Source organism: Polypterus senegalus, chromosome 13 (assembly GCF_016835505.1).
Source record: "Polypterus senegalus isolate Bchr_013 chromosome 13, ASM1683550v1, whole genome shotgun sequence".
NCBI lineage: Eukaryota > Metazoa > Chordata > Cladistia > Polypteriformes > Polypteridae > Polypterus > Polypterus senegalus.
In genome coordinates this window covers 72,630,708-72,648,283 of record NC_053166.1, presented here as the reverse complement: position 1 = coordinate 72,648,283, position 17,576 = coordinate 72,630,708, and the positions used below count along the sequence as shown (strand labels likewise).

Below are 17,576 nucleotides of genomic sequence, written 5' to 3'. Positions count from 1 at the left end.
TTTTCAAATTGCATTTGAGGGAGGAAAGCTTGTATTGAATTTTTTACCATTTGTTTTATTTGGAATTTTTCCTTTGGTCTGTATGTGCCTGTCGTAGATGGCACCACTTTGGGGTTTCATCGAGTTGCTGTGCTGTTTTTAAAAACATTTCTATATCACTGAGACAATGCAGAATGACTACTTAGGTTTTAATGGAATCTTTACTGCAGCTGTGTTCAGCTCATAAATAATGATAAATATTTCAATCATACTGCGGACTAACCTTAAAGTAATTACCTTCAGTAGCCTGCATTTTATATTAACCTTGGGTTGTGCAGCATTTGCTTCTGTCTCTTGAGAGCTGTGTGTCTGTCTTCATCATAGACATTGAAAATTCCAACATTGTCCTTTACTATCAAGCAGGTTCCTTCAGTTCTCTCCTCGGCATTTTTTCCCCACAAAAATAAAGGTGGCATTGGCTAAAGTTGACATGACACTTTGTTGCTAGGTTTCTACCCTAGAGACCTGCAGCTAAGCTGGCTTCCTGCATATTTCAGAGTTTTTTCAAGTCCCTGCTTACTCTGAAACTGAACATTCTGGACTATTTGTCTGTCCTACTTAACACCAAATAATCCTGTGTTCCATGTGAAATTCTTCAAAGGACAGCATTGAGATATTTAGCAGGCTTGAAGCATGCATCCTCAGCTTTGTGGCAGCCTCTCTTTGAACCTGTCTCCAAATATTCTGGTAAATCAGCCTCTTTGATTTTAATGTTCATGTTGCTGACCCTCTTGCCTGGTCCTTTCAAAAGTTGGCATTATTATAGACTAATCTGCAAAATGTAATAGTTGATTCTTTGTCATTTTTTTTTCTAATTCTTTCTGTGTAAGCATTTTTTTTTTACTTTAATCCATCCATTTGTTCACTGAACCTGCTTAATCCAAGGTTAGGGTCACGAGGAATTGTCTATCCTGATTACACCGCAGAATGGGGAACCAGTCAGTCGCAAAGCAACTAAGGTTAAGTATTAACTGTATTTCTATATATACTAGTGCCACTCAATAACAACTGCTTTAGGTCTTTGAATTATTTCAGTTTCCTGATTGGTGCTTTTAATTTACATTGCCTGGATGGAATCTGATTGGATTCACACATGACTTTGCTGTTAGTAAGCAGATTTTCATGGAGATTATTAGGGTTGTAGAATCATAGCCCCAAAGTCTTGGGTTCATATATATCTGCCTGATTTCCGCCGTTTTGTGTGGACTTTGCGTGTTCATCCTGTGTCATTTTCTCTATACTTAATCAGGTTTACTTAAACATCACAAAGATGTGCAGGTTAGGTTGGCTGGCAACTTAAAATCCATAGTTGACTCGCTGGCAGTGAGCTTGAGTGTGTCTGTATGTTTATGTGGTGTGTAATACTCTGATGTTCCTTCCAGGGATGTTTCTTGACCTTCTCTCCATGCTGCATGGCTCCAGCTCCCCACAACCCAATAACTGGATGAAGTGGCATCTAATAATGAAAGGATTTATGGAATTTTTTGTGAACCTGTATATCCATCCATCCATTGTCTAACCCGCTGAATCCGAATACAGGGTCACGGGGGTCTGCTGGAGCCAATCCCAGCCAACACAGGGCACAAGGCAGGAACCAATCCTGGGCAGAGTGCCAACCCACCGCAGGACACACACAAACACACCCACACACCAAGCACACACTAGGGCCAATTTAGAATCGCCAATCCACCTAACCTGAATGTCTTTGGATTGTGGGAGGAAACCGGAGTGCCCGGAGGAAACCCACGCAGACACGGGAGAACATGCAAACTCCACGCGGGGAGGACCCGGGAAGCGAACCCGGGTCTCCTAACTGCGAGGCAGCAGCGCTACCACTGCGCCACCGTGCCGCCCTGAACCTGTATATGTATTTCTTAATTGGATAATTACAGTATGAAATAAATGTAAAAACTATACTTTTGCAGACAGATTTCTGTTGGCACAAAGACAATGTAAGAGCAGTGAGGAAGATTATATAAACAGACAGGCATTCCCAGTATGTCTTACATGCTTGAGGGCTGAGATACACACATGCATCTGCATTTTTGTAGTATGTGCTGCATAACTGCAGCATGCCCTATGTGTTTGCACATTGATCTATACCTTTGCTGTTTATTGTGCACATGCTCATATTGTGAGTTTCCACATTCACATAATTCCATAAAATTTCCCAGGGGCCTTGTATGTAACCTAGTGAGTTAATTTATATTTAAGAAGTGGAAATTTCATTGCATACATTACTAAGAGAGAAACCAGGCTAGAAGCAGTAGCTGTCATGACAGTCTATTGCTAGAGACGAGGTACAGTAAGTGGTTGGTAACACGGAGAACAGAACAATGAGATATTTTTTGAGAGGCAGAAAGGAGACATGCTGTAACCTTTAGAGCTCTTCTGTCTATTACAGACCACCAGAGGTTGCTGTGGCCTGTTGGTATCAAGCTATTTTAAGGCAACCCTTCATCATAGAAGAAAATTCTAAGTGAGATTTAAATGGCTGTCTAGCAGAAGGATATACAGTAGTGACACTCTAGCTGAAAGGAGCAGTAGCACAGATACTGTAGACAAGAAATTAGGTTTTTGTTTTTTTGGAAGAGAAATTAGTAAGTGATTGAGGAGATGGGGAAAACAGGCCAGATCCATTTAGAAGCGATGCCAACATGCATAAAAAAGCAGGTCCGCAGAAAGATATAGATGGCTTTATATAATCTGTGCTTACAGTAGTACACAAATCATCTTTGGTGTGTCTATGCAAGTGTCTGGCTTGAGGGGTGGGGCAAGACCATGCCATGCAGCAGCCTGTAGTCAAATAAAATTTTAAGCCAAATTCTGACACGCCTGGTGACATTGGTCTGCCATAATCTTCACTTTTCATGTGGCAATTAACATATTTTAGACTAAACTTTGAAAAGGAGGGATTTTTTAACTAAGTTAAATGATAGGAAACCAAAATTAGCATTTTGAGAGAGCTGCTCTGAAATGACCGCTTGGGGTCAGTCTGCAGTGGTTATGCATTCACTTAGTGGAGGATCTGAAGGGACCAGAGTTAAAAATTTAACTTTTTATTGTTTGACATTTTCATCTTCTAGTATATTGTTTCAGCGCAGTGCTTTCAAGTTAAATTGGAATAGGTACATGCCTCGCTTTTTAAAATTGTTGGTAACTATTGCATTAGGGTGGGGTAACTTTATTTGTGGATACTGGTAAGGTTTGTTTTGCCCACCAATACAGAATTATATTGTGCATCAAATTCCAGTCAGCAATGCACTGGTCCATTAATTTGTACACTATGTGTGTGTGTTCGTGCTTTGCAAATTTATGTTTTTACTTTATCTGTTCTGATACTTGGTAGCCTTATTTATTCAGCAAATCACATGACATGTGTCTATAGGTGTGGTGAATTATCCAACCTTACATTCTATAAACCTGCTTTCTTCAGTGAAGAGAACTTAAGTCAAGTTTATTGTCCTGTTTACATAGTGCGATAAAATTCTTGTCTATGCGGACAATATCTTGCAAATGCCCAGATATTTGATAATCGTTATGCTGATGTTGGATGGGACTTCCATTTCTTCACAGTCCAGAAATTTACAATTTCTGAATACCAGTGAACTGGTACATGGATTTCATCTCAACGACTAAGCATGACTGGTATATTTCATACTTGAAATATAAATATACGGGGTGGAAGGAACACCCAGAAGGGTTTAATGGTGTGTGAGTGGGTTTGTATATTGACCTTTGAAAAGTAGAATGCTCATTCCATCAAAATGCAGAACACATTGGAGTGGAATTGTTTGCTGTGATGGGAAGAGCAGGTTACCCACAGCCAGAGGTGTGGTTTTGAGGAGCCAAAACATATGGTTTGCAGTTGACAGTGCTAGGATTTGCACCTATACTTATTGATTAAGACAGTATTTAAGACACGGGTGTCAAAATCTGGGCCTGGAAGTCCGCAGTGGCAGCAGGTTTTCATTCTAACCATCTTCTTCATTAGTGACCAGTTTTAGCTGCTAATTAACTTCTTTTGTCTTAGTTTTAATTAACTTAACTCAGGGCCCGTAGTTGTCTCTTCTTCCTTAATTAGCAGCCAAGCAATAGTAAGACGCAAAACAAGCCACCACATGAGCAGCTCATCTGTGAGCTGAAAATAAAGAAAGGTGAAGGTCTCAGTAAGGTTGATCTCTCTTGTCACCAAAACATTTTGACGGTTTTCTTAGAAAAAACTGAAAAAATCAACAGTTTTGGAAATGTCTTCTGTGGCAGAATGAGAGCAGCAACAAGCCATGGAATTAAATAATGAGTTGAATTGACAGCAAGAATCAGCTTCTCATTAAGAGATTGGTTAGGGTTGAATTGGTTGGAGTTTGAAATTCCAGTTTAGCTGGTCATCTGTTGGCTCATTTCACATCTCATTTCTGTTTGGTTGTCATTTATTGAAGAAAGGAATAAATTCAGAAGACTGAATCCTTAAAAACAGGGCTAATAAAATGAAGGGAAAAGAAGTTAATTAGCAGTGAAAACTGGTCACTGATTAGGAAAAGGGTTAGAATGAAAACCTGCAGCCACTGCAACACCCACGATTTAAGACATTTTTTCAGTGGATCATTCTTTTAGAATAGCCCAACTTTGGAGAAGTTATATACAGTATTTTCCTGTAGGCTGTTACGAGGCTGACCCCTCCTGGCCAGCATACAAGTAGACCTTATCATTTTTGCCGCACTCAAATATATTTATTTTGGGACACAGTCTGGATATTGCCAGTAAGGGTTATCATATGATTGCTGCATTCCCCTGTAAATATTTTAGTTAATACCTTGTTGCATGAAGTCTTGAAGTGTATTTTTATATTGAGAATAAGGTATTTCTTAATTTTTAGGTTACCAGTTTCAGAGCCAGAAGGCCTACTTTCCGTTTTTAATATTAAAATGAAAACCATGAAATGGCAGACCCTTGTATGCAGGTTCTTCCTTTTATGCCTGTAGTTGGTGAGATATCACAGCACTAGCTAGACAAAGTGGGTTTAGGAAATCAGTAATAGAGTAAGTCAGGAATGTGGCACACAGCACCGGGGTGCCAGGTTCAAATCCCTGCCTGGCCCTTCTTTTATAGACTTTGAGCATTCTCTCCATACCTGTTGATTTTCTCCACCATATCCCAAAGACAAGCATATTAGGTTAACTGGAAACTCTAAACTGACACAGTACGAATGAAGTTTTGAGTGTGTGTGAATGCCTTACATGACCTGTTATCCTTGTGTATCCCAGTGCTGCTCAGATTGTCTGCGGTTTCCTGCCACCCTGATCTGGATAACAAGTGAATGGATGCATGGGTGAATTTTCTTCAGCAGAGGTGGATACTAACCTAATTTCTTTTTGTAAAGTGATTTCAAATGGTTTAAGGAAAGGGCAGTAAATCTTCTCATTTCTTTCCATGTTTGTGTTTTTGTGGGTGAGAAGAGACTCTAGGATGAAGTAAATAATAAACCTTCATAGCCATTAAACCCACCAAGCAGACAAACATAGCATCTCTCATCCTGTGGTTCATAGCTGCCAATGAGAGGCACGTGGCTTGGATAAGATGGTATTGTACAGAGTGTTGGTTTTGGCATAGCTCATTGTGCTATAATTCTTAAGACTTTTCCCTAAGGCTGCAGAAAGTCAGCCAAAACACGAGCTTTAGTAAATGGCTGCATTGTGACTGGGGGTTTGGCACACCTTGTGTACTGTCTGATTTTACACTTGAGCAGCACAAGTCTTCATACAGAATATACGTTGTAACTGCTGACCTTTATGTAGACGGCCCCTTGGCTCCTTGAGCCCACTTGCTTCTTTGGTCCCAATTAGTGTACAATGTACCATTGTCTAATGTCCTACTTGTCAGGTTTACCTTTGGGATTATTTAGAGGTTCTGAGCAAGGTGGGCTTGGCTCATCATAATCATTTCACTTTCTGTTATATTCTGCACCTTTTTATCTTTTTTTTTTTTTTTTTCTTTGTTTATAATCTCTTCTGGGCCTGAATTTTAGTGGCAAACCTAAATTACACCCTGGCAATAAGTTGAGAGAGAGAGAGAGCACTCCAGCAGCTGTTGTGTCCATTTCCAGCCCTGCCTCTGAGTTTTTATGGATGTACTTCCAGATGACATTTCTATGTTTAAGCCCCTCTGCCGAAATCAGACTTGTAAAATGCGTGTGCTCCTAACATATGGAGTAGTCTGTTAATATTTGCATTGAAGGCTGTGGCCTTTAGCAGCAATCTTCACGTGTCATTTATATGGAAGATTATCTTCAAAAGTTTAAGTTGAATTGCACATTTCATTAAATCTTAGGGTGAAGGTTACCTCAGCCCCTGCTGGGTACAGGCATAAACTTTACATATTCATTCACATTTTCTATTATTTGGTCAGTTTAACAGATTAAAAAAAAAAATAAAGTGATTGTTGCACAAAATGTTTGGGCACCTTAACATTTAGAACTTAGTAACACCACCTTTCATTGAAATCTCTGCTTCAGTAGTATCTTTCTGTTCTTGCTTTAGGAGTTTTTCTCATTCTTCTTTGCAGAACTTTCCTAGCTCAGAAATATTCTTAGGTCTTCTTCTATGCACTACAAGTTTGAGATCTCTCCACTGATTTTTAAATACATGAAAGCCATTTCAAACCCAATTTTTCACAGTCTGTTAAATTCAGAAAAGTATCAGTAATTGTGCATTGGAATGTATGGCAATTTTATATATAAAGTCGGGCTAACTTCTCTTTCTGAGCGATTTATTGAAGCATGATGTTTGACCATGGTTGTCCATACTTCTTTATACAGCTGTACACAGCCTGTTAATGTGATTGAGTAGCGAGCTGTATCTTCTGTGCTCAGTTAATACATGAAGCACACTGAACATTTAATCGCAATTTTGTCTGTCCTAGTCCCATTTAATTGATTGAGTGGCATTATCCCCAACCCATCCTGAGAAATGTTTATCGCATTTGTAATTTTATTTGAAGACCTATGCCTTTGCATTACAGGACATATGTGCTCATTTACAATTATAAGAGCACTTAGTGCCTTAATGGTTAGTGCTACTGCCTCGCTGAGTTTGATTACCCCACCCAGCCTCTGTCTTTGTGGAGACTACAAATTCTCCTACTGTCTGCATGAGTTTATCTCTTGGTAATCTGTTTTCTCCTACCTCCCAAAGCCATACATGTTAAGTTAATTGCTGTTTTTAAATAGGCCCCCATCTGGGCGTTTCTTGAGTGGTCAGCAGTGGACTGGTATGCCATCTAAGGTTGGTTTCTGCCCTGTGCCTGATACGTATAGGAGAGGCTGCTGCTCCTAGCTGTCCTGAATTTTCTTAAGTGGGTGTAAGACTACCGTATATACTCAACGTATAAGTCGGGTCTTGAAACCCGAAAAAGCGATCATAAAATCAGACCTTATACGCCCGTTCAAAAATGCAACACTTAATTTTTTTTTTCACATCTTCTTCTCTTCTTCAATTTCGCATCATTTTCTCAGACGCATTGCATTTTGTTACAGCAGCGCAGTTACCAATTTCTTTCGCTACTTCAACGACATTTAATTCAGCGATACAGCACATTGCCGCACCCACATAGAAAAATAAGGCAGTGTGCTCTGAGGTTACTCTGTCAGGTTGTCGTTAGCATATCATAATCTCTTGGACCAATAGCGTGAGTCTTCCGCATTCAGGTTAAATGAATGACATTATAAAGTACCAGAAATTATATGGTGAAATCAAGTCTCAACTTATCCGTGGAAGAACTTATCTGCGAGTATATACGGTATATCAGCAATTATCAGTAATTTAAGGAAAACTCAGGTATACACCATGGTGTATGTAAATCCCCTGTTTATTAAAATACCTTTCTTTCTTTCACTGTTTCGACAGTTCTGTCTATCTGTCTTGGGGTAGTTTAATTCTTTTTTGGTAATGGTTGTTGGGGCTATGTTACCATTTTTCGAAAGGGGCTGCTTTTTTATAATTTTGACTGTTACCACTTTGAGGAATTATTACAGACTAAACATATTTTGATAATTAGAACACATTCATAATAATGTAGTGAGTAATGCAGTAACAATAGACACAGCTGGTGACACATTCGTTCACTGCTGAACTGTTTTCACAACAGTAGAAAAGCAAATTATAATGTGATCAAAGAAACATAACACTCCTCCCTCCCACTTCTGTGAGTGGATGCCACACTCTGCCTTTCATTTACTTCTTTTATTAAATAGAGTCTGCTTCTTTTCTTGTGTATGAATTTGAGAAGAACAAATTGAGGTAATAGTGTCCAGAAAAGTCTACAGCAGTGATTTTTATCACAGCCTTTGAAAACTCACTGTGCCTTCTGCTTTTTATTGTAGCTCTGTACTTAACCTGTGAATAATCATCCATTTTCTGAGCCCACTTATTCAGTTAAGGGTCACGAGTAGTATAATTCAACACTGAGTAAACTGAACCCATAGATGCAAGGCCTGAAAGAAGAGGCCACATCCTGAATTGCAAGAAGACAGACCACAAGGTAATTGTGCCTGATGAGAAGAGTGTTTGTTTAAAACTGGCACTGAATTGTTGACTGGCATTTGAGTTAATTAATTGCATCATTAAGCATTCAGCTTTGTCTCACGCCCTCAGTCTTGCCCAGTCTGCTGCTCCACATATTTTTTCTGTTTCTTTCTACAGGAACTCAAGCGGTCTCTTTATGCTTTCCTGGTGTGCATTAACAGCTAGCACTGCATTGCCAAGTCTAACATAACATTTTTTTTTTTTGTTCAAGTGAGTTGTTTTTATACTCATTTTAATGTCCTGCTAATTCATGAAACTCAGCGTCCACAATAATAAAAATCAGCAGACATAAGACTGTTTAAATTTAAGAAAATCTGGCCAGCACAACTCTTGGACAACAAGGTACATATCCTCTCAAGATGTCTTCATCAAGGGTTGATGACAGAACTCTGTAGCCACTTGAAATTGTTGTCCAACAGCATTGTGCCTATCAGGTTTAATTGCCTGTCTACTAAATAAGGCCTCTCCATTCCTCCTTAACCTGCGTCAGAGTTGCTTAATCCTTTTTTTGCAACCTTTCATCCCCTGCTGTGAGGGGTCAGATTTGGAAGTCTTAACAAGAGATTAGATGATGCTGTACTGGTTCCTTGGCTGTGGTACAGTAACAGTCCTGCCAGTTGATGGCTTTGTCTGCAATATGCTACCTTGGCTATACTGTGAGATTAAAGGGGCTTTATTTGGTAAGGTGTAAGATATAAGGAGCACTTCCTTTTATCTGCTCTGCAGGATGAGGCTGCTTTGAATCAGTGTAAATCTCAAGGAACTTTTTGCCCTTTTCCCTCAAAGCCATTTTGTAAACGTAACCAATTTGAGTTTGACTTCTTCACACCATCAGGAGAAGGACTGACTAGCATTGACCCGACTACGGGCCATCCTTAGGTTCCCAGTCATCAAAAGTCACTTAACACAGAGCATGTTAGAGCATTTATTTAATGTTTTTTTTTTTTTTTAACAAAAGTCAGTCATTTTAATCTCATCTTTTAGGTTAAAAAGATTTTTCTCCTTTAGATGATATTTGTAGCTCATATGCTACATTTTTGGAATTAAAGTTGAAACTCTTCACCAGTATTTCATAGCACTATGCTTATATTCACTGTATAATACAAAGATCACAAATTAAAAGAAATTTGCACTACTTTGATCAATTAGTCTTTTTCTTTTTTTGATACTGTAATTCGTTACTGTCATTTGGGTCAGTTGAACAGACATACTTAAGATTTGCAATTCTGCCACACTTTGGAGTCTGTGAATTCTACATGTGATCCTTGGAGTGTGTTTGGCCGTATGGTACAATGGGGTTGTACTCCTGTTTAGTTTAAGACAGCAGAACCCACATTCATTAAGCAGTTACTGATTTATTTCTGTATTTTTTATGAGCAGTGCTTTTTGAGAGGATACAGAACTGAATGGCACATCAGCAACTTTTTTTTTTTAATCTTGATATGTTCAGCATATGACTTTTCCCGCATAAAGCGATGGTTTTCAGCAATAAAATATGCAGGGTAGTATTTATTTAAGTGATGGGGAATGAAATGGAAGAATCATCCTTTCTGAAAATGTTATACTCTTCTTTCCTTTTGTGCTGTTAACTAACTAGAGCTGCAGCACTTATCTGTGTCAGGCTGGCAAATCGGTTTCATGTCATGTACTGTATGTAGTTCCTTAATCTACTTGAATCTACTTGGAATAGCCATTTTACCATTGTGTGCGTAGCATTGAAGTATTTTATGAAAAATGACAGTTCTGCATGATGCTGGCCAGAAGTACAAAGTGACCTGGCTTTTGTTTGCAGATTGCTTATCTGTGCATGATGGGATCCATCTACTTACAATATACTGTCACCCTTGGGTCACAGATTTGCACAGAAACACAGGAGGTTGTAGAAACAGGTACTTTATTGAAACACTGCAAACAAACATTTGTCCCTTTTTCAAAAGTTTAAACGTGCTCCATGACAAGTCAGAGATGACAGTTCCGCCAGGAGCAGAGAATGTCAGAGAGAGAGAAAAGCAAACAATCAATTCCAAATCTGACAGGTGCCGTACAGGCTTTTAAGTAAGCGGAGTACCGCAGAAGAGGCTTATCATGCGACAGAGCCACCAGTAAGGTAAGGAGCAATGTGAAGGTAGTCTGTCAAAGTTTTTCAGTGGTTTTCCCAAGAATGTCTGTATTCTCTGAGGGTGCGATCAGCCCCCCACCACACAATACACATTCTACATTAGAGCAGTAGAACAATTTTGACAAGAGTAGGTCATTCAGCCCAACAAAGCTTGTCAGTCCTTATTAATAACTGAGACTATATATATAGTTACTTTATTATATATTCTGTAGTGCCAGAATAAGATTTCAGTGTTTAGTCAACAGTGACTAAATGTCAATGTTGTATGCACTGTATACAAATCTAGAACCAACCCATCATTATTAATACTATTTACATATTTAGCTCCTCATTAATTGAAATCAGAAAAGCTATGAACATGACCATAATTTTTCAATTGCTTAACAAATTTTGGCCTTACCGGTGAGTAACACATGATGAATTCTGAGATCAAGTGGATTAAGATGCAGTCTAATAAGACGAAAAAGGGAATGAATGTAAACGTCCATTAGCATTTCGGCCAAGGTTCCAGCTTGACGTTCAACTGAAAATAAGTGGTAGGTGTTGAAATGTGCTTTTCACTAACACTCTCTGTCATGCTTCAGCACAGACAGATTCTAAGGTCCAGATGTTTAAAGCTGTTAGAGTTTTATCTTAAGAGATTGCCTATTAAGAAATATTATCTCAGGAAAGTTGCAGATTGTGTACTCATTTTTATTTGTTCTTAAAATTCAGCTTAATGCATGTATATTTTCTACTCCAAAAACTTCTGACCATCATTGAAGGTTCTAACTGTGCCCAGTGTTGCTGGATAGGCACCATCTCCATGTGGCCCGGAATCAAATTAGGTGGTTAAAAAACTTTAAGAAACCAATGTAAACTCACTATGCTTGCGGCAACCATGCTTTGTGGCTGTCTTAGACTTTGATTGGTTTACCTGCCTTACTCTTCCCTGTCTAGTGTGCTGTTGACGTCTTAGAAATTCATGTGGTAATCATTTCAGGTTTGTAGTACTATCCATCCATTTTCTGTTACATGGTGTCTAGTGATTTTGGATGGTGTGGTAGCCCATCATAGGTTACACTTACATATGTACATCATTTGGAAGGACCCAAGTTACAAACCCTAATTACCTAACCACATTTCTCTCTTGTAGTGTTAGGGTTTCATTCCTGAATTTAGATTCTGTTTTATTTGTTTTTTTTATATATATAAATTATTTGGTGATATTTCTTACTAAATATGTTCCTTGATCATTTTGTGCTTTTCTTTTTATCTTTTTTCCCCATGTTAATTTAGTTTGTTTTTTATCCTACTGTGACCCTTACCAGGAAAGCAGATAAGAAGGCGAGCCAAGTGTGTTTTGTTCTTTTAATATTGAGCCGATAGGGGTGGAGCCCCCTGATGTTGCAGCTGTGGAGACTGATCTCTGCTTTCTGGTATTGTTATTTGGCTCATTTAGGATTCCCTGTGTTTTGTAAATGTTCATCTTGATTCTCTGCATTTTTAAAATTTTGCTCTTGTCCAGGGTTGTTGATTTTGGTGGATAATTGACTTGTAAGTAATCTTCTGTTACTTTTTGCTTTTGTTTTAATTTTTTAATCTTTTGTGAATAAACTTTAATTGCTCGAATACTTTGGTTTGTTACTAGGGTGAGGGGTTTCGTATAGTTCCCCTTTTCCATTATGAGTACAGCTTTGATTTTAAAATTTGAAAGCCTAATTTTAAGTTTCATTTCAGACAGCACTCAGGCTGATTTTTAATATTTTGGTGCAATGAGGCAGAAATCATAACCATAGTGCCAAAAAGCTGCTCCAACAATCGACTCATATTTTAAACCGGCTTAATGCAGTGTTTCAGCATTTACTGGCAGCATCAACCACAGTATAAAAACCAACTCTAGACAGGACATTAGTCTGACAAAAGGTGACACCATTCCCATTCACACTGGCCAAATAACCTTCTTAATTACACAATTAAAATGTAATACATTATTGTGACTGGAGTTTAAACATATAGAAATATTTCTAATATATTAGATTATAAAAACAGTACATGACAATAGGGCACTTTTAATTTACTTTTGAGTAAACATTCAGCTGGATGTGAAGCATTTTCAGATCCCAGATGTGGAGCTCACCATCGTCTGCCATTCCAGACAAGGAGAACCACTTTACAGCACCCCATCTTGTGCCATGTAGAGTCAACAATGTTAAAGTGGAGATGGAGGAAGTAAAGAAAGCACAGACTGGTTACAATCTCATGTTAGTAAAAATATATTGTCCCTTTTATCAATGCTACCTTGCAGTTGCTGCAGGTATTAAACATTTGCATGTGAAGCAGAAGTAGGCCCTTGGGTGTTTGTAATTGGAAAATAAAAGAAAACAAATTGAATGTGATTAAACTGTTTGAATACAAAAAAGAGTTTGGCTTTGGTCAACAGACATCCCTGACACAAATTTTATTGAATACTGTAGTCATTCTTGACTAATAAAAGCATATTCAACACATCTGGGTCCTAGGTATTACCAGTTGGGTCAGTGGTAGCTGTGTAGTTATTAGTTTAACTGAGCCTGTTTAAATGGGGTGTTAATCTGATTCTGATTTAGTCCCTTGTGTCCGTGTCATTTAGAAATTATTAAAAAAACTCTCCATTTTACAACATTTGATTGAAAGTCACATACACTTTTATCCCAAGAAAAGCGACCTACAGGTTTACCTGCACAACACAAAGCGGGTTTGAAGAATATTGACAAGAAAAGTTGTGTTAGTGTGTGTGTGTGTGTGTTTTGTGGAAGGAAGGCTCTGTTTGTTTTCCGTTTGCTAGGCACCAGCAGTGACTCTAATCCTGTCCTCTTGGCCTGGTGATTGATAGTGGGAGGCACACGCTTAATACAGCTGCCACTTTTTTTTTTACAGTGCCTAAAAAGCATTTTGTGTAGTTATTAGATCAATATTTTTAGATGCTCCTTTCAGAATATTTGGACAGACCCCACTAAAGAAGCTGGTAAGTTTTTGTAGGCAGGAGCATGTACTTAATGCCACATTTCTCTAAACAGGTCTCACTTTTTAGGATGCTCTGGTAGACAGAAAATGTTATTCTTTGCCTCTGTGACTGCTGGAGTCAAAGTGTGCTAGAGGAGAACATGAAAACCAGCTGGCCAAATGAACCAATACCATGGAAAATCCACAACTTTGAGCATATCTTCTCCGAGCTTAAGCTCTGCCATTCGCAGGGAGTGCTGGGGGTGGGGGTGGTGGGGGTGTATTTATAGAGCAGTAAATAACCCCCCTGTGATTTCTGGCATCACACTCTTTCTGTGACAGCAGGCAGGCTTTAAAATAGTTCTCTCCTGCTACAGACCACGCAGCAGCAGTTATCTTCAAAGACACTGGATCCTTAATGAAGGTTTGGGCTGCTCTGCTATTTTTTTATCTTCTTCGTTTTTTTTTCTGGATTTGTGGAAGTCCACTTCTCAAAGAAGAATCTTGACAGTTCTATTTTCACCGTGCTTTGAATTGATCTGTAAGCCTATGGAAATGTCCCACAAAATGTTTTCTCAGTGTGGACAGGAACAGGTAATGTGAGCCATAGGTGTGCAGATTTGAAAAAAAAACAACTCAAAACTGGGCTAAAACGCTTATGCTGTCAGGCTTTGATTAGGTCGAAGTGAGATCACCATGCCGGGACATGACTGGAGTCCAGATTTGGAGATGTATGCTAAGAGACAGGTTAGTGGGCATAACTCTCCATCCTCCTCATCCCTTCTCTCTCTCTCTCTTTTTTTATTGTGTAGTTTAGGCTTAAAATTCAAAGTAATGGCTTGGAACCTCATGGATCTTAAACAGATTAGATGCCCTGCACCTTTTCTTGTGCGTGGCAATACTTTATAAAGTGTCGTAAAAAATCATGGAAGGAAGGACCAGTTACTGTATGTATGTTTTCAGAAATACCCAAAAGCTTTACAGGCGCATGAATATGATATATAAAATGTTACACAATTAGGAAATGTAAAGCAATTCAAAGATGTGCTAGAGAACTTTCATACTCTTCTAATTTCCTTTAGTCTTTGAATTTCTTGAGTCATGCATTACTAATTGTGGACAGGCCCAGGAACTCCTTTAAATAGTTTTAGTTAGATGTGTTTGTCTGTATATGTATGTCTGTGTATATATATGAAAAGTATACTAACATATAAACCACTGTGAGATTTAGACATTATGTTTAATGCTGTATTATGCTTGATGATGCATCATGGGGTGCTGCTTGTAATGAAATTATAAACGTGTGCTAATATCCCAGAGGGTGCCCATGACTTTAATGCATTTACATTTAAATGTCTATTATGCGACACAAATTACAATTAAATAACGTATTTACTCTGTACTACTCTGGCATACCTGATACTTGCTGGGTTCTTCTCCATGTTGTGTTTCATAAATTGTGCATCAGGAAAGTTTATCTTGGAAGTACTTGTAACTGTAAGTGGTGCTTGAAGTGGAAATTAAGTGTCAGTACCCCCTACTGTGAATTTCTATTGTGAATATAAGACAGTAGAAGATACTGCTAAAGTATAGAATGTATTTTTCTTTACTGATCAACTTCCAGTATTTCAAATTAAAACCTGCCTACGGCTTTGGGGCATCTAGAGAACTGGTGTGCAGTGAATAGCTATGAAGCAGCTGAATGAAAACTGTTCAGTCATGTTACAGCATTGGCAGCCTTGGTGGCAATGGTTGCCACCTTGTTGCCAGGCTAACATTATGAGAGACATGTGAAGTTCATTCTATTTAGCCTACATAACACTAAAAGAAATGTAGTAGGAAAGGAAATGTAAGCTGACTTGCGTGAGTTAGAGTACCCTGGATAATGAAGTTTAGTAAGGATTACTGTAAGGGACACCTCCAGCCAGCAGTATTTTCCTTGAGAGAGTGTCCGTGTATCCTGTCTCATTAGGCAGAAGCTGAAGAGTCCCAGGAGTTTTGTGAGTAGTGCAGAAGAAGTCAGTGAGAGCAAAACCAACAAGTGCCGGTACCAGCCCACTTCAAGCACAGACTCTTAAGTTTTAGTCTTTAGGTTTGTGCCTTTGAGTTGCACTTCAGCCTTTGCTTAATGCCTGGATATGCACTCTTTTGAAAAGTGGTTATATTTTCTCTATTTTGTTTCCATTCTGTACCCCAAGACAGTTTTCCCTGATGATAATTAGCAGTAGTTCAGTTCAGTTTATTTCTGTATAGAGCTCTTAACTTCAAGCACACAGTGTGGGTAATGAGTTCACAGGCAGATACGAATACTAATGAATACTAACTTAACAAATTACTAATTATATGGGCTGGCGCCCTGCCCGGGGTTTGTTTCCTGCCTTGCGCCCTGTGTTGGCTGGGATTGGCTCCAACAGACTCCCGTGACCCTGTAGTTAGGATATAGCGGGTTAGAAAATGGATGGATGGATGGATGGGTTGGATAATGGATGGATGGATGATTAGTACCCATAAAGACACATATTTGTTTAAAAAGGAAGGAAGCAAAGTGGTTTGAAACTGATAAGCATAAATGCAACATGGTAATTTATGCTTATTAATTAATTGTTGAACTAAAACCAGTTGAAACCAAAGCATACTGTGTGTAGTATATCTGATATAAATCTGAGGCACTTCCACTCTGATTAAAGGCAGAAGGGCTCATTTTTACCGCGGAATGCAGCCCAACTCTGTAAATTGTGGGAAGTATTTCTCATCCTCTGTGTTAGCGGTGGGCCATTATTAAATTATTCTTCACTTCTCTTGTTTTCTGACTAGAGCTCTTTTCTGAGAAGTTGGCTGGATAACCTCAGTGGTCAGGCTGTGAACACAAAACCTGCACCTAGTAACTGGTTGTCTCTGATATTTGGAATATTCTGTTAAACTTTCCAAATCTTTGTGCTTCTATTAAATATGCTTGCTTTCTCTATCTTGTTAACACAGTTCTCAGATGAGAATCCTTTCCTTGTCAAACTTCAACACATACAAAAGATTCCTGTCCCTTTATTGCACACACTGTCCGCACTCCAAAATGAGCTTTCACATCCCCTCCCTTTCTTTCTCACATTTTGCTCAGATTTTTCCATATAGAAGCTTATTATTTTTGAGCACTGGGATGGAAAGCTCTCATGGGCACAAGGTCCGTGGAGGCTAAGGATCTGCAGAACCACATATTTGTGGCTGTCTTGGGGTTTTCTGTGTTAAATGTAATTTTTGTGGCATTTAAAATGCAAGTTTTCTGAAGAGTTCACCCCCCACACACACCTCTTGCAATTTCCCTACTATTTCTTGGCTGGAACACTTTTTCTTTTGTAGCCTACCCTGTTTTAAGTGATGGTCTGCTTTCATCTGAATATGATCAGTATTATTTTTTTATTCATAATTTTCGTTAGCAACAATTTTAAGTCAATCAGAATGCAAGAAAGCTTATGCGTTACATCATTATTTATCATCCTGAGAAGTGAAAGCACTTTTGGAGAGACTAAGCAGGAGAACACTCCTTCAATTTGACTTCATGCTCCATAACCGGACAGAACACCCACTAATTGTCCCTGAACACGTGAAGCTCAGCAATAAAGGGCAACCTTCCCCTCCTTTGTTGTAGCTACTGAGCAGGCAAACAGGAATACTTTCCAACCTGGGGCAATGTGAAATAATTAAGCTTTTTTTCTTTGTAAATTTAAATGTGGGCTACTACAATGAGCGACACGTTCTCTATAGACAGATAGTTAAAGTTTATTTTCATATTTACTCAGTACGTTACAGTTCTTATTCTGAATTAGCAAAAATTTATAAATGATTTTTGCTGGACCTCTACCAGTATCAGTTGTTTTAAATAT

General features: G+C 38.6%; 1 protein-coding gene across 9 annotated transcripts in view; it reads left to right on the top strand.

The window, feature by feature from the left end:
* cdk16 (cyclin-dependent kinase 16) overlaps positions 1–17,576 on the top strand; it is a 132,389-nt gene that overhangs the window by 46,147 nt on the left and 68,666 nt on the right. For 5 of the 9 annotated variants that reach the window (XM_039775039.1, XM_039775033.1, XM_039775031.1 and 2 more), the window contains exon 1: positions 14,132–14,448. The exons of 2 other annotated variants lie outside the window; for them this stretch is intronic. In XM_039775039.1, the coding sequence (XP_039630973.1) occupies positions 14,398–14,448 (51 nt within the window). In that variant the 5' untranslated portion in view covers positions 14,132–14,397. 2 more of the 9 variants (XM_039775038.1, XM_039775035.1) reach the window with 2 other exon arrangements.